The sequence below is a fragment of the Choristoneura fumiferana genome, chromosome 13 (genome assembly GCF_025370935.1).
Source record: "Choristoneura fumiferana chromosome 13, NRCan_CFum_1, whole genome shotgun sequence".
NCBI lineage: Eukaryota > Metazoa > Arthropoda > Insecta > Lepidoptera > Tortricidae > Choristoneura > Choristoneura fumiferana.
Window position 1 is genome coordinate 19,582,067 of NC_133484.1, and position 24,086 is coordinate 19,606,152.

At 39.5% G+C, this 24,086-nt stretch overlaps 2 protein-coding genes across 2 annotated transcripts in view; both read left to right on the forward strand.

Annotated features, from left to right (window-relative positions):
* The first annotated feature begins 445 nt into the window (after positions 1 to 445).
* Positions 446 to 24,086, forward strand: part of LOC141434268 (uncharacterized) — a 93,133-nt gene continuing 69,492 nt past the window's right edge. The window contains exons 1-2 of the mRNA XM_074096660.1: positions 446 to 1,714; positions 7,136 to 7,530. Coding sequence (XP_073952761.1) covers positions 906 to 1,714; positions 7,136 to 7,530 — 1,204 coding nt within the window. The 5' untranslated portion in view covers positions 446 to 905. The remainder of the gene's footprint in view (positions 1,715 to 7,135; positions 7,531 to 24,086) is intronic.
* Positions 19,833 to 24,086, forward strand: part of LOC141434442 (uncharacterized) — a 6,207-nt gene continuing 1,953 nt past the window's right edge. The window contains exons 1-3 of the mRNA XM_074096860.1: positions 19,833 to 19,844; positions 20,023 to 20,248; positions 20,728 to 20,910. Coding sequence (XP_073952961.1) covers positions 19,833 to 19,844; positions 20,023 to 20,248; positions 20,728 to 20,910 — 421 coding nt within the window. The remainder of the gene's footprint in view (positions 19,845 to 20,022; positions 20,249 to 20,727; positions 20,911 to 24,086) is intronic.

Sequence of the window (24,086 nt, forward strand, 5' to 3'; positions counted from 1 at the left end):
TACGATGAACCTTGTTATATACCAATAACACTAATTTACTACGATAACGTTCTATATAAGACTAGGAAGTTACATACCTACGGCCACCGTTACATACATAAACATGTATGTATTTACTAAATGAAATAAATTCTCAGACATCATAAAATAAAACAAAATTCTAAAAACCAGAAAAGTGGCACAATAAGACTGAAACATAAAACTTTTATTTACTCCCTTTTTCAACAAAAATGGGTTAATGGGTTCCATGTATGAAAGCAATGTCTTAGCATAAGAAAGCATTAACGGCACACCGCAAGCTCATACACAATCGCTAAAGCTTATAGCCTTTACAACAAGGTTTATTCTCGTGCGGATCAGGTGTACGTTTGAGTGGTGGAGTTAAAAATACGAAGTCGGAAATGTTCGGAAGTGTTCGTGTGGAAGACGATCGGCAGTGCGCGGCCGCCCGCCTTACGAAGCGCGTGCGCATGGGCGGGCAAAATCACCGACATATATTCCAACTGTTAACCATTTGTACCTTATACATAACCTTACCCTATAATAATTGGGGATCGATTATTCGTTAGTGTCATTAGTTTATTAAAAATAACGTAGAGACTGAATTGTTAGTAACCATGTGAAAGTGACTGAAAAGTGTTATACCAATGTATACAACAAGTATTGTTGAAATGTGAATTTCAGATAGCAAATGAAAGTAGTTAAATATAACTAACAAAACAGTTACGTTTAGTAGTTACAGTAAAAGAATAAGTGCAACTCCTAAATGTGTAGAATCTGATATTGAGTCATGGACTTTCAAACCAAGAAATGCATTCCGTAACATTTTGTCTCACCCCAGTGTCCGACGGTGCACGTGCGTTTATTTTCATTTATAAATAGCCCAGACACGGAGCAGCTGCATCATGACGTCACTGAAGGAAAGCAGTGACGTCACCGACGGGAACCTCGTCTCCGCTGAGAAAGAGAAGGATTTAGCGGAGCTTCCTCCAAGTGGTACATCCTTACACAAACGGAGGAGAGGCGAGCCTCCTGCATCCTTATCAGTCAAACCTCAAACGCCTTCAGACGAAGGCTCATCCCCCTGCACCGCTGGACCTAACTCTGAATACTACTGGTCTCTACACGATGGAGAAATCGACGCAGAAACGCTATGCGAAAGCATGTTACAAAGACTCAAAGAACACGAAGACCCAGCCTCTAAACGTGGGAAAGAACTAGCTTTAAGAACCAAAGATACCGTTGAATCATTAGAACAATTAGAGAAATTGATACAACTCTTGAATCAATTTGTAACTTTAAAGGAGCATAATGCCCGGCTGCTCAAGAAGTTGAGAGATGTGAATCATTTGAGGCGGTTGCACGAAACTCATAAGAAGATAGACCAGGAGAATGAGAGGTTGCGGATAGAGAGGAAAGAGTTATTGATGATAAATGAAGCTTTGGAAGCTGAGATAGATAGTGAGTACAGCCAGGCAATGTTTGATTGTATAATGGCGGGTGGGAGAAGTATCAAACGATCAGGATCTAAGTGGAAAGGGCATTCAAGATTTGGTGGTTCACTTCTAAGGAGGCAAAGGGCAAGGTCAGCGGGAGGTGATGACAGTGATGTATCGCCAGGAACTCCTTTGAGAAGGCGGTCCGAAGGGATATTCTCCAAAGAAGTGGAGAAGTCCAAGGTCTCCAAGTGGACTAAAGTAAAAGCGGCTTTCAGGTGAGGTATATGATTAAACGTAATGGTGTTTGTAGATTTAGGTCAAAGCTTTGCTAATATGGAAATTGTTTTGATCGCTGCTGGACTAAATAGAATATCAACAAGTAGTTGCATTTTCTTGGGATTAAAAGTTGCATTTTGTAACTCGGCGATAAATCCCATCAATATTATAAATGCGAACGTTTGTAAGTCTGTTTGTTGTTTGTTACTTCATCATATCTAAACCGCTGAACCAATTTAGATGAAATTCGGTACCTATACGATAGCTTGAGTCCTGGGTGGAAAGACATAGGTTACTTTTTATCCCGGAAAATTGCATAGTTCCCGCGGGATAGCGATAAACGAATTCTACGCAGACGGATAATATTATTTTCACCTCAGCACCGCAAACAGGCAGGCTTTCCTATTAAAAATCAGTTAGCAAAATCGCATTTTGCTCACTGATTTTTATTCCTCGGGATTCAAAATCAACACTCGCAGCAAAAAAACAACTTTGCTCTCTTGTTGCACAAAAAACTATTTCTTCAGGTGAAATAATTTTTAAAATTTGTTAGATAGTATTAAGTCCATTACAAACAAAACAAGATGAAATATTTTCTACATTCTTTGACTTTTTCTTCTTTAACTTCAAGACCATAATTATTAAGATTTTTGATACAAAATGGAAATAAAAACATGTTATAATAATAAAACAGTCAGTGCAGCCTTGTTATTGAGTCCTACCTAAGTCAAAAAACAAAACACATTCCTGAAATATTTCGCTTCAGCTGGCCATTTTACTTGCCAATGAATGTGAGCCATCAATACAAACCTATTTTAAGCTGCTTAATGAACTGTAACCGATTACGATGCTTAAGAATGTACAATGGATTAATGTATCAGAGAATAAATGTAGAAATTGAGTGGATCAACTGGGTCAGTAAAGAAAATTGATAAATTTGACTTGATTTGTTTTGAAAAGTCATGCTGTAAATTTCTTTGTAATACCTAGATCTAAATTGATTTCAAAACTTTAAAACAGTAGTTTAAGTAGGTACCTAAGTTTAAAATCCTGAGAGAGTAAAGTTCTAAGTACACTTCTAAGTAGACGCATATTTTTTTTCATCACACTTGCTCGTAAACAGTGTCGTAACATGCAGGCTACCTTGGTTGCAACCCCCCAAATAAAACCCTCCGACCTTAATGTGCTTGTCATTTAAACCGTCGTCGGTAAATGAGTCATTGCGCGTACAAATTTTCTTGTCATGAAACCCAAGGTCGGTAAATGAGTCAATGTGCGTACTGGTACTGCATGGCGCGCTGCTGCAGGACCACATGCACACGCACGTTGCGGCGCATGCTGAGGGAGGGGGAGGGGGAGAGCGGCACTGCCAGGAGCGCAGCCTAAGGTATCGCCAATATTTGAAAGAATTTTATTTTTTATTTTAGAAATATAAAATTTTACTCGCAAATGTGATGAAAAACATTATAATGTCGCACGGGCGGTACTACAATTACGAACATCGACTCATTAAAGCCCTCAGTCTTCGACTTCAGGCTTCTAATAGACTCCTGTTCGTAATTCCTTATTTACCGCCCTTAATACACAATGTACTATTAAGCATTGAAAATGCACGTTTCGCGAACGCACGTTTATAGCCCCAAATTCTCAAAAAGCTAGTACAAAGCTGCATATTATTTGATGCGCGTTAATTTGCAGGTGGTAGGACCTTGTGCAAGGTCCGCCCGGATTGCTACCACCATCTTGCTCGCTAATCCTGCCGTGAAGCAGCAGTGCTTGCATTGTTGTGTTTCGGCGTGGAGAGTAAGACAGCCGGTGAAATTACTGGCACGTGAGGTATCCCATCTTAGGCCTCTAGGTTGGCAACGCGTGTGCAATACCCCTGGTGTTGCAATGTTTATGGGCGGTGGTGACATCTTACCATCAGGAGACCCACTTGCTCGTTTGCCTTCCAGTAGTATAAAAAAAAAAAAATTACAGCCGTTTGGTCAAATTAAAATTATGACAATCTCTACATTTTACCAGTCGATAATAAACCTAGTTTAAGCATACTTAGACAATGTCTGTGACAATGTTAAGTTATAGAGGTAATCTCATTTTAACTTTATCATTGTACCAATGTAAAATAATAATATCCCCATTTATTTTAGGCAACTTAGCTCGTATACACGTATGATGAATAAAAAACTATTTTTTTTAAAAACTATTGAACTTTCCTTGCGATATTTTCGCAAAGCTCGTAATGGATTTCAAATGTAAAATCGCACAAGATTCTCTAAAACCTCAGAGATGCAAGCCCTCGTTTGAACCCACGAACCTCTTCTTGGCCCATAGGTCAAACCACCAGCTAGGCCAACACATTTTCCAAATATAAATATTTATTTTTCGGCCGACAACGCACTTGTGTGTGATACCCCTGCCCTCGAGTTGCGCGAGTCCATGGTTTGCGGTGATAGACCTACATGCTTTGTTTGCCCCTTCATATTTATATATAAAAAATCTCAATTTGTTTCACTAAAATTGAATGGTATACGCGGACGAAGCTAAGGGTAAGAACTAAGAACTAGTATCCATCATCCCAGCCTATATACGTCCCACTGCTGGGCACAGGCCTCCTCTCAGAACAAGAGGGCTTGGGCTATAGTTCCCACGCGGGCCCAGTGCGGATTGGGAACTTCACACGCACCATTGAATTGAATTTTTATTAGTATCCATACTAATATTAATTTAGTAAGATTAAGGGTCTGTTTCACCATCCATTGATTAGTGTTAACTGGCGGTTAGGTGTGATGCCGTCTCTATTTGTTTTGTTCGAATAGACGGAGACGGCATCACATTTAACCGTCGGTTATCACTAATCAATGGATGGTGAAACAGCCCCTAAAACTAGTATCCATACTAATAATGCGAAAGTGTGTGTTTGTGTGTTTGTCCGTCTTTCACGTCGAAACGGAGCGATATCTGATTTTGGGCATAGATATAGTTTATGGGCCAGAGAGTGACAAAGGCTCCTTTTTGCAGTTTCCGAGGGAACAGCGCGCGATAACCGAATTGCACGCGGGCGAAGTCGCACGCAAGCTTGTGTATCAAACAAAACGGCGACTACTTATTTCATACAAATCATCACGGCTTACGAGTATTCCCGCAGTATGTGGCGTCTATTTGCAGAATATTTACGGTTGATATGCGGTATAGGCAGCTGCAGGCCGACATTGTAATTTCAGCTTTGCTGCATTTCAGTTATATTCCACTCCGTTTCCACCAGAGACGTGCAAGGAATGTGTTTTTCATGAGCCAATAGAAACGCTTCAGTTAACCTCGCCTCGCTACGCTCTGTTTCCACTAGAGATGACAATGTGCTGTGCGAGGATAGGTCAATGAACCCTTTCTATTGGTTCATGAAAAACATGTTCCTTGTGGAACCGGGGAAACGGAGCAGAGCCTTAAGAGCGTTTATACCTGCTGAGCTGGCAACGTTGCATTTTTCTTAGTTTTTCTCGATTATTTCATAAAAAAGAATGAAAATTAAAAAAGTGTAATGATTATTGGAGACACATTAACTTATATATAAAGAAGAGTTCTATCTGACCACATTTTTAATTTTCATTTAATTTTTATGGAAGAATCGAGAAAAACTAACAAAAATGCAACGTTGCAGGTAACGCTCTTAATTCACCGCTTCGCACTCGCTATAATCACATAGTACAAGCTTTGCTTAGTTTGGGACTAGGTCAATTGGTGTCAAGTGTCCCATGATATTTTATTTTATTGGATAAGGCAATTAATTTAATTGAAATACTTACCGGGATTTAAGTAAATTCTAATGAGACTTCCCAAAAGTTACATCGTGATTTTCATTGACGTTGCATTAAACACAGGGATCCTAGTTCAGGCACTTGTTGTAAATATTTCTCTTACGTAGGTTACAGTATGTTTTAGTTCTTAGTTAAAAATGATTTACAAACCAAGGATATATATATGGTTCTTGTACAAACTGCGTTTTTTTGAATGAATTATTATTATTGATAAAAACCACCGTGCCGTCATGTAAATTTTCGAGTGTAATTTCGCAGATGAATTTCGAAAACCTCGGAGATACGAGCCTTGGTCTGAACCCAGGATCCTTTGCTTGAGATGCCAAAGACAGCTAGATAATAATTATCCTTTATTAATTGAGGATCATGTACGTATTCATTAGTGAAAATTTTGAAAATCAGTTCAGTGAAACAAGATTTCATAAAAAAAATCGGCTGTTTTTACTATTTGTATCATACAAAAATATATAAATAACCGTCAGTATACATACGACCAGAGTGACCACTCATGTTGTTCGTACAACGAGGCGGGGTGTACATACGGTGTTCAATTTAAAAACAGGGAGTGCGCGTGTTGCAGCAGCCGCTGAGTCGCGTTGCTCCGAAGACGAAGGGCTACGGATTAGCCCGAAAGATGTCGAGCTAAACTCGATTTAAGACGTGAGTTATCCGGGTCAATATATTTAATATGAGTGAGTCTCACGGTAGTTTCATGTTCAAGACAGACGTTATATGTAACGTACATACACATACATACATTATATTATTTTAAATTTCTGATAACTTTAAGAGAACATTCAGGTCAAATAAGGCTAATTTCCCCAAAACAATAGTGGCTTAACTCTTACTGTTTAAAAGATAATCAAGAATTAAGATAATTAATTAATTAAGTATGCGCATACACTGTAAAGGTCTAAGAATAGGTACAGTCGGAGTAAAAAAAGGTTCGTCACCATAAGATCTGTTTTCCTTTGCTCAGTATGAGCGCTAATCTGCTTTACAACCTGTCAACCTGCTTAATATAATCAGGTGACCATAGCAACCCTACCACTACACCTTGGCACTGACAAACACTGACAATTAAATAGATTTTTTTGATTGAAACTTTTACGAAATTGTTTATTAAAAAGGTTTTGTATTCACCTGAAACTAGATATAACAATTTGATATGCACTTGTCTACTTAGTACTTTGGTTTCAAAATGTACTAAGAGTCTATGACTTTGTAAAGGAATCAATTTAATAACTGACGAAGGTTTTCCTACCCCCTATGCAATTTTTTTAAGTTCGTAGCAGTTTTTTTTAATTCACACGTAAGTATTTAGCAATAGAATGTTAAATAATAACAAAACTAAAGTCGGCTAAAAATGCCGACGACGTCCTAGAGCGATCCTAGTGGTCCGAAGTGAATTCAATTTACTCGAGAAATAAACTTTTTTTGCTTTGATAAGTAAGTGAACCCAAATCAAATAAAATTAATAATTTTCCTTCTTGTGTGTAAATCGCATTATACCAAATGTATCCATAATACTAAACGTTACAGTTAATATAATTAACGTTGAAATATCTAAGGAGCCGTACCGTTACTAACCCCTCATTTTTTCAGGTGGGAGAAAGCGCAATGGCCCCCGACAACAATGGGCGGCGCTATTGCAGCTGGTGCTATGGTGGGAGCTGTCGCTCTGGCGGGTTCAACACCAGCATCAACTATGGCAAGCCAGGGGTTGGGTACACAAGGGACGGGTATCCAAGGGGCTAGTGCACAGGGGACGGGTACCCAAGGGGCTAGTGCACAGGGGACGGGTACCCAAGGGGCTAGTGCACAGGGGACGGGTACCCAGGGGAGTGGAACCCAAGGAACTGGTGGCCAGGGACCCGCTAGCCAGGGGGTTGTGAGTCAAGGACTGACCAACCCGGAGCGAGATTCTGCCAGCTTGACCCCTGGCAGTGCGTTGTCGCTTACACCTAATTCTTCATGCGAAGAACTAAGGATGGAGTCAGGTGAGACCAGGACAGATTTTTTTTTATAATCAATACATAAGCACCGTCTTTTTGTTACCCAACATGCATTTGCCGTGTTTCATCCCAGCCTATAGTCGTCCCACTGCTGGGCACAGGCCTCCTCTCAGAACAAGAGGGCTTGGGCCATAGTTCCCACGCGGGCCCACTGCGGATTGGGAACTTCGCACGCACCATTGAATCGCTTCGCAGGTTTGTGCAGGTTTCCTCACGATGTTTTCCTTCACCGCAAAGCTCGTGGTAAATTTCAAATGTAATTCCGCACATGAATTTCGAAAAAGTCAGAGGTGCGAGCCGGGGTTCGAACCCACGACCCTCTGCTTGAGAGGCGATAGGTCAAACCACTAGGCCACCACGGCAACATCCACTAGGCCACCACGGCAACATGTTCTTTGCCGTGTTTATCCCGTCATATTTAAATTTCTACTAGTTACTAACACGAAATTTACAAATCATTTGTTTTAGTAGCAGTATGCTTACTCAACGAAGTTTAAGTCTTTTTTGGTGCGAGAAACTTTTGAACCCACACCTAATGACCTACGTGTTAGATAACTAAACTACCAAACTAGATTACCGGGATCCGTCAAACTTTATTATTTACTAGATCCGTCAAACTTTATTATTTACTAGATCCGTCAAACTTTATTATTTACTAGATCCGTCAAACTTTATTATTTACTAGATCCGTCAAACTTTATTATTTACTAGATCCGTCAAACTTTATTATTTACTAGATCCGTCAAACTTTATTGTTTACTAGATCCGTCAAACTTTATTATTTACTAGATCCGTCAAACTTTATTATTTACTAGCTGTGGCCTCGACGCCGTCCGTGTAGAAGTATGAAAATTACTATTCCTATTCTCATGAGAATTTTATATATTAAAGATATCCATGATAAATACTCGTATAGTCAAATCTTTAAACTCGATTTTTACCCGCCTCCACTGGCTAGATTTTCTTTGGACTTTTTGATGTATGTATGGAGTTGTATTGAGATCTACACATTGATGTTTGTACCGTCAATAAAAGGATGTACTAAAAAAGTGTCACAAAAACTTATTTTCTGGGGGCACGGCAGTGCCCCGCTAAGTCGAGCAAAACAAAACTAAAAGCACAGCCGTACCATACCTTTCTCGAAGTCATTCAGGCTATTAAAGTTATTTCCTTCAGTTTGACGAGTGCGATCTATGTTTTAATTATCTGCTCCTATTAGGCCCAAAATTTTAATAGCAGGTATATAAAATGCAACTACGCTATGCCACTTCCAGTCTGCGTTAGCTCAGAGTTTCGTTGTCTTGTTAACAACTCGGCGCGGAGCACGGATCTCACCTGCACTAGCAATATGTGTAAATAAATGTTTCTCTCTCTCTCTCTCTCTCTCTCTCAATAAGTATCGGCAGAATGCTGTCGGAGTTTTGTATTGTTACTTACCCTCTTTTTATGTTCTCGCTCATTATAAACATACATGTTTAATTTTAAGTTCTCATAAAATAAGTGAATTGTAAAATCTTTATAACAATAAATGATCTTTAAACCTGTAATAATACGGAAATAAACCTTTTACATAAAGCTAGGCTTTATTCAATTAGAAATTATACATGACACAGCTTGACAGTTTGACATAATTCATAGTGGTAATAATATAAAGTACATAGAGTTCAGCGATGTGCATAAGGACTCTTTGAATCAGCAAAGAGTCGATATTATATCATTCTCCGCGGCTCTGAGAAGATTCCTCCACAGTTACCAGAACAGCACACGCTCATGCTGTAATCCTTGAGATAGTGCGGCGGTTTCCGAGCCCTGGCAGGTCTCCTCAACGTTTCTGGCTCTGGCAGTGGAGCCACTTCAGACTGTTTCTGTTCAACATCTTGAGGAGGTGTAAAGCTGTCTTTTCCGGACACAGATTGGTGCTCGGGGCTGATATCTTGGGTAATTATTGGGGATTCTCGCGTATTAGAATCAGGTTCTGTTTCTTGGGCAATAATTTCTCCCTGACCTCCAATCGGGGCTAGGTGCCTATTTGACACGGTTGTTTCACGGCCATCAGGGAGCCGAATATATGAATAATCTGCGTTTGCTTCTAGCAGATCCACTTCTTCCACTAGGGGCTGATATTTGCTGGCTCGGTCACAGCGGCGTAGAAGAACCTGCCCTGTTCCAGTCAACCATGTAGGCATCGAGGTTCCGTTAGGAGAGCGTCTGCTGTGCCGGAACATCCTCTCGTGTGGTGAACAATTAATTGCCGTACACAGCAGTGAGCGTATGGAATGTAGAGCGAATGGAAGGACTTTCTCCCACTCTTCCTTCGGCAAATTGTGGGTCCGTAGAGCCAATTGAACTGTTTTCCATAGTGTTGAATTTAATTTTTCCACCTGGCCATTCCCTTGGGGGTTGTAGGCGGTAGTGCGGCTCGTAGCGATACCTCGTGAGTGAAGAAATTCTTTAACTTCTGAGGACATAAACGACGATCCCCGGTCGGAGTGTATATACGCCGGCATACCAAATATCATGAAAAGCGAATTCAGATGCATAGTTACAGTCCTCGCACTTACATCAGTACATGGAAAGGCGAATGGAAAACGTGAATATTCGTCGATGACAGTAAGTATGAACCGATTCTTGGTATTTGTTGGGACCGGGCCCTTAAAATCTATACTAAGACGCTCAAAAGGTGAAGTGGCCTTTATAAGCTCAGGGAGCGGGTCTTGATTTCTGAAAAAGTTTGGCTTTATCTCTGCGCAAGTTCGGCAATTGCTTGTCATGGCCCTTATCTCTTCGATCGTATAAACCAGATTTTTAGTTTTGAGCCAATGATGCATTCTTGTCACACCGGGGACAGAGATGATTGTGCAACTCCTTTAGTTTAAGACTTCGTGATTGTAGACTCATGCTAGCAGAGACTCTGGACAGTGCATCAGCGACGTGGTTTTCTCGCCCAGGCCTGTAAATTATGTCGTACTTGAACGGAGCCAGTTCAAGTCGCCATCTCTGAATTTTCTCATTCTTTATCTTGCTTGGCAGCTTAGCATTGAACATGAAACTGACAGACCTTTGATCAGTAATAAGATTGAAAGATTTTCCGATCAGGAAATGTCGCCATTTTTTAAAGACTCAACGATGGCGTAGGCCTCTTTTTCTATGGCAGAGTGTTTTTGTTCGCAGTGATTTAATGTTCTAGAATAGAAAGCAACTGGCCTAGAGTTTTGAGATAGAGTAGCCGCGATCGAATGTTCAGAGGCATCTGTTTCGACTGTGAAACCCACGTTGTTATCAATAGTATTTACGGAAGACTTGGCGATTATCGATTTCAAGATTTCAAAAGCTTTTACCGCTTCTTCGCTTAAAGGAAACTGCGAGGCGTGAGCTAGAGCATGAATTCTCTCAGAAAAATTGGGTATCCATTTGGAGTAATGTGCGAACATTCCCAAAGTTCTGCGGAGTGATGCAATATCATTGGGCGGAGGTAAGTCGAGCAGAGGTTGCAATCTATTGTTATCAGGCTTGATAATGTGGTTGTCAATAGAGTATCCCAGTATGTTGATCGATTTGAGGCTGAACTTACTTTTCTCCTTATTTATTGTAAGCCCGTACTTATTGAGTGCATTGAGAGACTTTTCGAGATTTGCATCATGATCTTCTTGTGTTTTACCGCAAACGGTAATATCGTCGAGGTAGGCGTACGTCCCTGTTAATCCTTCTTTCCGGATCACCCAGTCGATAGTTCTTTGGAACGCAGATACGCCGTTTGTGACGCCGAAAGGAATTCTAGTAAATTGGTAAAGATTTCCTGCAGCTTCGAATGCAGTGTAGATTTTCTCTTGAGGAAGTATCGGCACTTGGTGATAAGCACTTTGAAGATCGATAGCACTGAATATATTGTAGTTAGAGATCTTAGTAACAGTTTCTTCTATATTTGGCAGAGGGTAAGCGTCTAACTGTGTATATCGATTAATAGTCTGCGAGTAATCAATCACCATTCTTTTCTTGTGATTGGCGTTCTTAGTAATCAAGACCTGCGCTCTCCACGGCGATTGGCTCTCTTCGATTATGCCGTCTCGTAACAATTTTTCTACTTCGGACGTGATAAACTGTTGATCTTCAGATGAGTACTTGCGAGATCTTATGGCGATCGGCTTGCAGTCTAGAGTAAGATTCGGAAACAACGGCACCGCAGGTACGGTTGCTTCGGCTACAGAGCAAACTTTGAGCGCTTGCTTCGATCCACCAAATTCAAACTCCAGGGTCGAGTGCAGTTTCAATATGTCGTGACCGATAATCATGTCAGCGCACAAATCCTTTACGATTAGGAGTTCAATATTTTCGTAAGAGTACTTCCCTATGCGAATAGTTTGGCGGGTGAGGCCATTTACTTGTGATGTCAAAGACAGTGAAGCCATCGTCACTGTTTGTTGACAGTTAAGCTTTCTTAGCTTTAGCAGATTTGCGAATTCTTCGTTTATGAAACTTATGCTGCTTCCCGTGTCAATTAAAGCGTCAGCACGAACACCTTTGATGTAAGCTTCAGCCATAGCTTTTTGAAGTGAAGTAGGTGAAGCAGCTGTTATGCAAGCGGTGCAGTGCTTACAGCCATCATCAGTACTTGAGGTGGCGGCGCTGTTTTGACCTTTGCTACGACAAACAGTCGAAAAATGACCCTTCTTACCACAAGCATGGCATTCAACATCAACTGCCGGGCAGGTTTTGCGAGCATGAAGAGGGCCGCCACAGAAAAAGCACTTGCGTCGATAAGATTTTGTTTCCGTGGATCTAGGTGCTGCAGCTACTGTTTCAAGAGATCTAGAAGTAGATGGAGTGGTAGTTTCATTGGTTTTTGAAGAATGAGACATAGAGTTGACAATTGGAGATTGGCTATTAAATAGCACCGAGTTAGCTTCAGCTGTTTCCATAGATAGCGCTAGATTGTAGGCTTGCTCTAAGGTCAGCGTCAAATTTTCTAACAGTCTCTGACGAATGTTAGATGAATTGATCCCGGCTATAAAAGCTCCACGTATGCTATCACTTCTATTCGTTTCAGCGTCCACGGAATTGAATTGGCATTCTTTAGATAGTTGTCTGAGTGCCTGAAGATATGTGTCGATAGATTCTCCTGACTGCTGGCGCCTCGTCGCGAGTACATGTCTAGCGTATATTATATTCTTTGGTTTTACATACAAGGCATCCAGGATGGCGATGGCATCGGCATACGTTGTGCAATCACTGATGTATGCAAAAACTCGCGGCGAAACATAGTTCACTAGCAGTTGTAGCTTGACGGCGTCAAGAAGACGAGCAGGAGCAGCAGGTGCGCCAGCATCCGTTGCAGCGGGGGCGGACGCGGCTTCACGAGCGGTCAAAAAGTTTCCGAAGGTCCGCTTCCAGTGTTCCCACTCAGGCGCGGTGGTATTTAATGATGGGTCACCATCAAAACGTTCGGGTCGTAAGAATCTATCCATTTTACTAATTGAATAAATTGTAATAATACGGAAATAAACCTTTTACATAAAGCTAGGCTTTATTCAATTAGAAATTATACATGACACAGCTTGACAGTTTGACATAATTCATAGTGGTAATAATATAAAGTACATAGAGTTCAGCGATGTGCATAAGGACTCTTTGAATCAGCAAAGAGTCGATATTATATCAAAACCCAAAAATAAAACAGAGAACAGAATGAGCTAACAAATCAAAGTCAAAGTCAAAATATCTTTATTCAATTTAGGCTATAGCAAGCACTTATGAATGTCAAAAAAAATCTACCACCGGTTCGGAAAAACCTCTGCTGAGAAGAATCCGGCAAGAAACTCAACGAGGTATATATATATTTTTTTAAAACAGATTTACAATATTATTAAATGATATGTATACATCACCAGTATTTAACACAACTGTATTTTTAACACAGTAGGTTCGCTATTTGAAGGGATCGCTAATGCGGATCGAAATTATTTCCAAATATCCCTGTCCATGATATAATCATTAACTTTATAATACGCCTTTGATATTAATGTCTTCTTGACAATAGATCTGAATTTTGTATCCGTTTCATTTATAATATTTTTTGGAATTTTATTATAAAAACGTATGCAATTTCCCAGAAAAGACTTTTTGGTTTTAGCCAGTCTGTACGATGGAACTTTAAGCTTCCCTGTGTTTCTAGTAGCCTTTGGCTTATCGATTATTTCAAAAATAAAGCGACGGCAGGGTTAGAATATCTGTTTCCTTAAAAAAAGATCTTAAAGATTCACGCGTCTTCAAATTATAAATTGCTCTAATTGCTCTCTTTTGTAAGATAAAAATTGACTCAATGTCTGCAGCACATCCCCATAAATAAGGCCGTACGAAATAATGCTATTAAAGTAAATGAAAAGAATGATGCTCTAAAATGAACTTATTTGTGGCACTTCTTAAGAAAGAAAGAAAATATTTAATTGCCAACAGTACAAACAATACAAGACAACAATATAAACAATACAAGATAAAATAGTACAATACAGCACAGATCATATAAAAGGAGTTTAAAAAAAGAGAATTTAACTTTGCAAGTAGTCTGTCCTGCGGCAAAAGGAGCAAACTCAGCTAATGCTGCGCTTACGCAGAAGCTGCCAGCGCTGGTTTTCAGTCTGCCCCTGTTGACACATGCTGGAATATTGTCTATAGCGGGTTGGATGGCGGACAAAAGACGGAAACAGTAATACAGTTCTTAGATTTGTGTCTAAAATTTCCCGTATAAACTTTTCCTGTTTGTTATTTTGATATTATATCTGATTGCATTCTAAGAACATTGCACCGATGACGTGTTTACAAGCACGTCTTAAAATTTATATGAATATAAATGCCAGAGAAGTTTAATATAAATTTCAATAAAGTTAGTCATGTAATCGAAATAGGCAAATGATTAGTGAGTAGGTACGTACAGTCGAGTTCATACTTGTGAGCGAAAATTTGATCAAAAATATCTAAATCTGAACACACTTCTACGCCGTTAACAATAGAGTTGTGTTCAGATATTTTGATCAAATTTTTGCTCTCAAGTTTATGAACTCGACTGTACCATTGAAGTATCAATAGGAAGCAACAATACATAGTAATAGGTAATATTGTTTATCAAGTATTTCATTCGACCTCCCCACTTTTTTGCTATTTATTTTTGTAAAGATTGTATCAAGTCAATCCAATCGGATTGAAAGAAGTTGGTGATTTTCGACTGGTGAGATTAGAACTCGTATTTTTTTTGTTAAAACTCCATTTTAAAACAAACTTTTTTGCTGGCTGTACTTTTTGTTGCATGTAGGTATATGCACTGTTTTTTCAAAAAAAAAAATGATCTTTTTGGATGACTGTTTATTTTTATTCGACTGAATGGCAAAGAAGCAAGTGGGTCTCCTGATGGTAAGATATCACCACCGCCGCGAAACATCTGCAACATCAGGGGTATTGCAGATGCGTTGCCAACCTAGAGGCCTAAGATGGGATACCTTAAGTGCCAGTAATTTCACCGGCTGTCTTACTCTCCACGCCGAAACACAACAGTGCAAGCACTGCTGCTTCACGGCAGGATTAGCGAGCACGATGGTGGTAGCAATCCGGGTTCCAGGCGGACCTTGCACAAGGTCCTACTACCTGCACATTTTGTTGACTATATTCGCATTTACATCCAAATGAAGTACTGTCCCGAAGCGATCCTGGCCGGACCACTAATTATTATGTTATCACCAGACTTACATAAGTAAATATGCCAAGAGTCCGCTCAGTCGGATGCCAAGAAGCGGTAGAATTTTTTTTTTAACCACAACTCACAACTTTTTTTTATACTAACATACGGAGACGTTACGATTTAAACAAAAGTAACTGTCATGCATGTGTATGTTCTGCAGGTGGTAGGACCTTGAGCAAGGTCCGCCCGGATTGCTGCCACCATCTTGCTCGCTAATCCTGCCGTGAAGCAGCAGTGCTTGCACTGTTGTGTTTCGGCGTGGAGAGTAAGACAGCCGGTGAAACTACTGGCACGTGAGGCATCTCATCTTAGGCCTCTAGATTGGCAACGCGTCTGCAATACCCCTGATGTTGCAGATCTCTTACCATTAGGAGACCCACTTGCTCGTTTGCCATCCAGTCGAATAAAAAAAAATGTAATCGCAGATTATCAGATCGCCATTGCGAAATACCACTCTAAATCATACTTCACGCATAAAAGTTACATAGTATTTTTAGCATATCTATGCGCCATCCTATTCATAAAGCTATTATAGTTATTGCTTCAGAAATAGATCGTAACGCATTCTCTGCTCCAGCATCCGTTGGTATTATTTCTAAATTACGTTTGTCTTGCTTGCTAGCGCATTCCATAGTTATAGGAGAAAGTAGAGTTTCCTGGTATTTTTGTGACAGATCTGTGATCTATACAATAAAATACAATACAATAACTCTTTATTGCACACCAACACAGTAAGCAGTACAGAAAATACAGGTATATACATCGAGATTTTCTAAGGTAAGCAATAGGCGGCCTATATTAAATATAATGACCCGGATAACTCACGTCTTAAATCGAGTTTAGCTCGACATGTTTCGATTCGAACGATTTAAGACGTGAGTTATCCGGGTCATTATATTTAATATGAGTGAGTCTCAACGGTAGTTTCATGTTCAAAATAGGCGGGCTTATCGCTTCAGAGATCTCTTCCAGGCAACCTTTACAATGGACAAAAGTACGGAGTAAATTTTAGCATGTGGTGCACTTTACAGTAGATTAGAGCAATATCAAGAATTAACACATACAATACACATACATAGATAGACACCATAACAACTTATAAAAAAGCTAACTATAACATTCATACGCTAGATGACAGATAGTGCTCTCTAAGCATAGACTTGATAGGCAATGACTTAAATTTGCGCGCCTCAAGCCTATTGGTAGGGAGTTCCATAACCGAGTGGCCTGGATCATATTATATCATATCATAATCAGAATTCGATGTTCAAATTACAATAACATACTTACATACATGCATGTAAAAAATATATACATACATATATATATATATATATATACAGGAACATAAATATAATGTATATACACGAACACAACGCAAACCACTACTTCAACCAAAATTACCCCTCGTGTAGGGGCCAAACTGAAAATCAGCGCTGGTCACGTCATGTGATCAGCATTATGCTGAGTTTGGTACCCAGTGCCAACATGACTATAAACATGAATATTTGTAAACATTATCAATAGAAATGTGTAAATGTATAAAAATGTAACTTGATAAGTATTAAGTGTTAGGTATTAAAGTTTCATTTCATTTCATTTCATTTCATTTCATAAGTTTATACTTTAAGGACTCTGGGCGTTAGGAGAATAATCCGACAAGTGAGAAAAATGAAATGTATAAACCGGCCAAGAGCGTGTCGGACACGCCCCAAATAGGGTTCCGTAGCCATTACGAAAAAATTAAGTAATATTGTTCTAATGATTTCGTATTTTATACGGAATCTTCCAAGTTTAGTTTTTCTTGTAAGTTTTATATACCTACTTACTATCACCCTGAATTTTTTCAAATTTTTCCACCCACCGGTTTAGATATTAGAGGGGGACGCTCGATTTTAATAAAATTTGCACTTTAAGGTTGAATATTTCGCAAACATATCAATGAATCAAAAAAATCGTCTTTGCAACCCCCTAATGGATCCCACACTATAGGGTAGGATGAGAAAAAAAAATCACCCCCACTTTACGTCTATGAGAGGTACCCTAAAAAAATGATTTTTAAATTTTTTATTGTACCATATTGTCGGCATAGTTTTCATATAATTATATCCGTGAAAAATTACAGCTTTCTAGCATTGATAGTCCCTGAGAAAAGCCGCGGACGAACGGACAGACAGACATGGCGAAACTATAAGGGTTCCGTTTTTGCCATTTTGGCTCCGGAACCCTAAAAATGGGAACAACAACACATACCTGTCATACCCCTCATTTTGGCAGGTGTCCATGGGCGGCGGTGATTGCTTCCCATCAGAAGACCCGCATGCTTGTTTTTCCTCTCTTATATAAAAAATACAGTAAAAAAATATCTGTAAGTATTATCACGTAACACTGTGCAGTCACATGTACGCAAACATGTCCTAGATTCGTATATTGTACAAATGTTTGTGTGTCTGTCTGTGGCACCGTAGCTCTTAAACGGGTGGACCGATTTGAATGCGGTTTTTTATTTGAAAGTAGGTTTTCTAGCAATTGTTTTTAGATATGTTTCATCAAAATCGGTTCGGCCGTTTTTGAGATATTGAACTTTGAAGTGACAGTCGGGGGTTTTCCAACTTTTAGTTGGCTAGGTTAGGTTATTGCAACGTGTTGTAAAAAAATTACTTCGTTTGCTTCTTTCCGTTGGTAGCCTTGCCATCCATCACCGGTGTTGTTTTTATTTTGATACGGTTTACACTACATTTGTTTAGTTAATACTATGTCGGCATTCGTACGCGTCTAAAAATATTCAAAGACATGTGTGCTGGTGAGTGATGAAGGCAAATCAAATAACACCAAAATTATACTCGGTTTCTATAGGCATTTAACTAAATGTAAACAAAAGAATGTGACACCAATTGACATTGGTGTCTTAAATATTGAAATACCCCCATTAAACGTTTAAATTTCTGTATTGAAATACACTAAATTGAAAATACAAACTGAAATATAGATGCACAGAAAAACCAGAAAAATAAGACCAGCACTGGGAATCGAACCCAGGTCCTCGGTATTCCGTACCGCGTGCTATACCGCCACACCACTGCTGGTCAACGGTACAGACACGAATTTCCGCTATGCACCTCATATCTCAGCTTGTTTGTTTCTTATTTAGCCACTTAAGCAGTGACGCTAGCGACATCTATACCGTAGCCCTCATCGAGAAACTTTCGGCACTCCATTGGAACCAACCGATCACCCGGACAAGAGCTGTAACCTAAGCAATCAAATTAAGATTGGTTTTTTGAAAAAAAAAGTACAAAAGATTCCAAAAAACCAATCTTGAAATACACTAGTCTAGTTACAATGATAGATAAGTATTTTTTTTAGATCCGTGAATATACCAAAATCTGGCAGCTGAAGTTTGTTTACATTTAGTTAAATACCTATCCAAACAAAGTATACCTAAGTAAGTAAGTACTGCAATGAGGGCTATCGTTTTTTGTCTCACTAGATGGCGCACTGTTGCGTGAGGTTTTTAAGCATGGCTTTCAAAGTCTGTTATTACGGGCGTGAAAACCAAGTTTTAGATTAAAATCATATTTAATACACCTTAAAACCGTACCATAAAAATATCGAGCATACCACAGTGTTGCATAGTCCCTGCTTTGTTCGGAAAAAAGGACAAAGGTTTCCGAAAGACAAAACTGTCTCAAAACACTGACATTCATTGCCCGGAACGCATATTTGCCATAATTAATTTCAGATATTGCAAAATATTCACAAAATTATTCTAATTATAAATAAACCCGCGTAGCTCACCCAAAAACTATGAGATTTGACATTTCGGAGACCTCACGCTACACTAGCGCCTCTAGCGGCGAATTCATACGCGATAGCCCTCATTAGAGTTTGTTGACAGTCAAAATATCGCTAGATGGCGTGAGTATCGAGAGGTCCGTTTGACGTTACAGTCTTGCTGGCGATTGGGTCGTTTAGTTATTTAACCAATCACTAACGAGAAACAAATGGCAAAGTTGTCGGTCGTGGTCCTAAAATAATTAGCGAGCCGCACTTGTTAAGAATACGTGATTTTTATCAATTATAACTACGCTGTTATTTAGTGATAATGATGATGATGATCCGACCAATTTCGGCAATGGCGACCACTTCGACTCCTATATATTATAATAAATGGCAGTTATTTAGCTAATCCTTGTTGTAGGTATGTACCGCAAGAGCATCCTCCGCTGCGACGAGAACGACAACACATTCCTCCACGCGCCGCACAGGTACTATCTTTAAAGTTACTAAATCCCAGTTCAGACTGTCAAGAAATCGTGCTCTGTATTTAATTGCAGCATGCAATTGATCACTTCGATCTCGGTCGCTTTACGGCCTCGCAATGTAATAAATTTTGCACGAGGTTTCTTGCTTATCTAAGCTGGATTTAACACTCCAGAGGTCTTCTCGCCGATTGAGAGGGCTCAGCCTGTAATTCCCACGCGGGCTCAGTCCGGATCGTGAACTTCACACACCATTGAATTGCTTCGTGAAGCTATGCATTATGATATTTTCCTTCACAATGAAGTTCTTGGTAAATTTCAATAATTTCGCACTATATTCCGAAAAACTCCGAGATGCGAATGCGGTTTCTAACCCACGGCTCTTTGCTGAAGTGAGGCTATAGGTCGAATGGGTATCTTTCTTTATTTCTTCTATAATAACTGATGTAATCCCACTTCCAAAAGCTAAACCTAAATCTGCTCCAACAGGACGACAGCTCCACCTCCCCTTCACCAAACAAGCTCCACAAAACCCGATGGGGCAAGATGCGTGACATCCTCCAGACAAGGAAAGAATCCGTGAGGAAGAAGAGCAGCAGAGGCAGCAAGAGTTCACCTGACGTGGTGCCGGTCAGGAGAAGATCCCTCAGTGATGGTGTAGACAGCGATGCCAATCCAGTGCTGACGCTTACCATACCTTCTTCTGAAGAACTAGGTATCTTTATTTTTAATCTATGTACTAAGATCTTCCGACTACATCGCTCAAAGGTGGCATTTGAAAGTGGTGAATAAGTAGTTGAGCTAATAAAAATACAAGTATAGAGACAAAAGATCGGTTTTTTTAACACTGGCTTGACACACTGCGTGTTTTGATTACAGCTCCATTAATCTTGTCAAACAGTCGATAATTTAAGGAACAGTTTTGTATGACGGTATCTTTAAGTGATGAGATTACAACAATCGCTACCCTTTATTAGTGAACATAATTAAATCCGAACCTTTTTTTTAAATTTATTTTCTCAATTAAACAGAATACATCAAACTAGGCCAAACTGCATGACAGTTTGTTTGCAGAATTATTTTTTTGATCGCTTTAAGCCAATTCCGCGTCGATGGATGTTCCTGGGTCTACAGTTTCTATTATGACTATCTCCTTGTTCTGGACAATATCCCAGATATCATCGATTGTTTAAGAATCCGAGCCATCCCACCCCGTACTCCGCAAGCAACGGTCCCTCGAGCTGGGCGCCCGGCCCCCGCAACACCGGCCTCCGCGGGCTTCCAAGTGGACGAAGGTGAAGAGGGCCTTCCTGACATCAGCCTCCGCATCAGTGCCTTCCAGCCCTAACAGACACTCGGCGTTCTTCACGGATGCCGGTAAGTGAATAACTTACATTTGGGAATTAGTGAAAAATATTAGGTACAACATGTCAACCGGAAACATAGAGGGGAATTGAAGGGCAAATCTGATTTCTGATTGTGAATGGACCACGGTCAGCTTATGCTTTAAGCATTCATTAGGGTGTCTTTTAGATGCAGAGCGGAAGTTTGCAGAATTGGCCAATCAAATTAGTTGAAATTGACGTCTTATTGTTCGATAACATGGAGAGCAGGGCAATACTTAGATTTCAATAAATGACTAACTTGCTTTTTAAGTACATTTAGGTGACTTTCTATACATTATTTTTCAGAAAATACAGCCAACTTTCAGCACTTTGACGGTTGTTGTCCGTTCCGTTTATTTTTGTACGAAATCATATGGCGATAAAAGTTTTCACAGGGCACAGGCTATACATAAGGAAGAGAACACAAACTGCACGAACAGTGTCATAGCTTGTTCTCATAATCCTTGAAGATCCCGTGATCGATATTGGCCTCGAATATCGAGTAAGTTAAGAAACGAATCCAACATTTCCAAGACAAAAAGCCGCTGATAGACCAGTCGAACGATAAGCCCAGCAATAAATCCAACATAAACTACAGTCGGCCATTGCTGAGCCACTATAAAATGCGGTTTGTTCTATTTCGCTCGGTTCGTCAGTTCGATTAGACCGTAAGTTTGTACGTCATTGCGAGCCTTGACACATTTACAGGCAACCAAGTTTACGCTACTTTTTATTTTTGTAGTAAATTCATGTTGAACGAGTTTTTCTGTTGTATAGTATGTTTCCTCGCGTATATACAAACTCCTGCCCAACTAATAACTAATATTAATGTTTTTGAATGATCCACTAAACCAATTGTATCCATTTCCGACCTCAAATGAACTCTTAGTCTTAGAATATCATAATGCTTTTATAAGATGAGATACGACATTATTATGCTCACAAACAACCAACAAAAATGCCCCCAACGCGTCGCCAGCATACATATTTAATTACACGCTTTATCTCCTCTTTCCTGTAACACGATTTAGCAAAAGAAAAGTGAACTACCGGGTATCCCTCTTGTTCAGAGAGGAGGCCTGTGCCCAGCAGTGGGACGTATATAGGCTGGGGTGGGGGTAGTTACTATCAATGAACCGATTCTTATCGTATAGATATAATGTATTATGATAGTTAGTATAATAAAAGCAAAACTTTTACAAATCGTCCACATACGTATGCAATAATGATGATCTGTATAGAGACTCACAAATTTACCCTGGTTAGAAGAACATTATTAAATAACTACTTAAATGATTGTGTGTGACAGTTTCCTCCAATTTATTGCCAGATGGGATTCCAACTCAGCACCTATAACTTTAGGATCACTAACCACTGGTCCATTCGTATCAACATTATTTTTAACCCTCGGCGCAAAAAGAGGGATGTTATAAGTTTGACACCAATGTCTGCCTGTCTGTTTGTGGCATCGTTCCTCTCAAACGGATAGACTGATTTCGATGCGGTTTATTTAACGTGATAAGAATTTCCTAGCAGTAGTTCTCAACTGTGTTTGATAAAAATCCATTCAACGGTTGACAATATCAGGGGTTTCTAAGTTAGTAGGTTATTTCCTGGAAAAATTGTCTCTGACATATAGATGTGGCTATAGAGCCAACACATCATCTGAAACCCCCAAATCATCATACACTTCTGCATCTTCTTCCTCAATAAGGTCATGACCACATTCAGATCTAGTATGTCACCGTGGCAGTATCATGTAACGTTGGGAAGGTGAATGCCCTCGTCACCTACATTTCCTCTAATTATTTTTTATCTGGAAGAGCGCCAACATTTAATGGACGGACCGACGCTTGGGGCAAAGTGTTCCCTGTTTTAATCATTTTTAGATAGATTTAGAACTGCTTATCGGGGACTTGCATTTAATAAATTTCGATTCAAAGGGCTAATTATCGAAGCGTCATTTTTGTAAAAAAATATAGCTGATTCGAACGAAAAATATTTATCCTAACTGATTTACAACAAAACAATATTACGAAAAAAACTAATTAAACTAAGTCGCTAAAGAATTTTAAATTATTAAGAAAGAAAAAAAATCTAGCATATTTAGGTATAGTCCAGGAAATATGAAGTGCTCAATCTGTCAACTTTACTATGGACTAGTTACTACCAATTCATATTTACTGGACTATAACTAAATATATTAAGCCGCTTAGAAGTTTAGGGTATTTATTTCTTGTACCATCTACTCTCGCTCACGTGGACCTTTTTTCACTCTTGTTCTTTGTACATTATCTTACGTAACCAGCAGTGGAAGGGGGCAAATATTTCCTACTGCAAAGAGATTTCGGCAAATTGGTCACTCTTACCGTCAATTTAAATTTTGAAAATATGGGACGATAACGAACGAAGCAAGAAGGAGTGTGTGGCACAATAATTGTGACGACAATGCGCGAGCCGAGCGAGCGAAGCGAGCGGCCCGTTTCCGCGACGGCGAAGCGCCAGGATAGGACCTAATTAATTTGGTCCCTAACTATACAAGTTATGTACAAAGAACAAATGCTTTATTATAGTCTTAAAAGTTTCATAATCTTTCTTTTTAAATGTTCCTGCCACTGGATTGGAAGCCTTGTAGCCACTGGAAAGTAACGTGTACCAGCTGTACGCCCACAACTGTCGCGGGGACAGCCAAAAGTCTAGACCTGTTGAACTATATTTTCTAAACTAAATTTATCAACTGTCAGACAGTTGCCATGCATTTTTACTAGCTTGCAATGTTCGTATGCACTGATGTATTAAACTGTTCGTATGTATACAAGATGTCTTAACAATCCGAAATATTTATGTAGAGGATTGGGTTAGTTTTTCATCGGAGTTTTTGATTAAAGATATATTACACGTGTTATGCCGTAGGTAGATACGGAACGTAGTCTTGGAACGGAGTAAATAATTATGAGCTTTAATTTGATAGCCATATCGTTACAATATATGATCAAACGAGCTTCGCAAGCGAAGTTCGATCAATATTATATGACTCGCTTCATTGGAAGATATAATTTTAGATAACATTATTGTAGTTAATTTAATCTACTGGCAACATATTGCACACTTTTTAGAGATATTAAAAAAAAAAGTACTTGAGTTGATTTCACCCCACCTCGTCCGTCC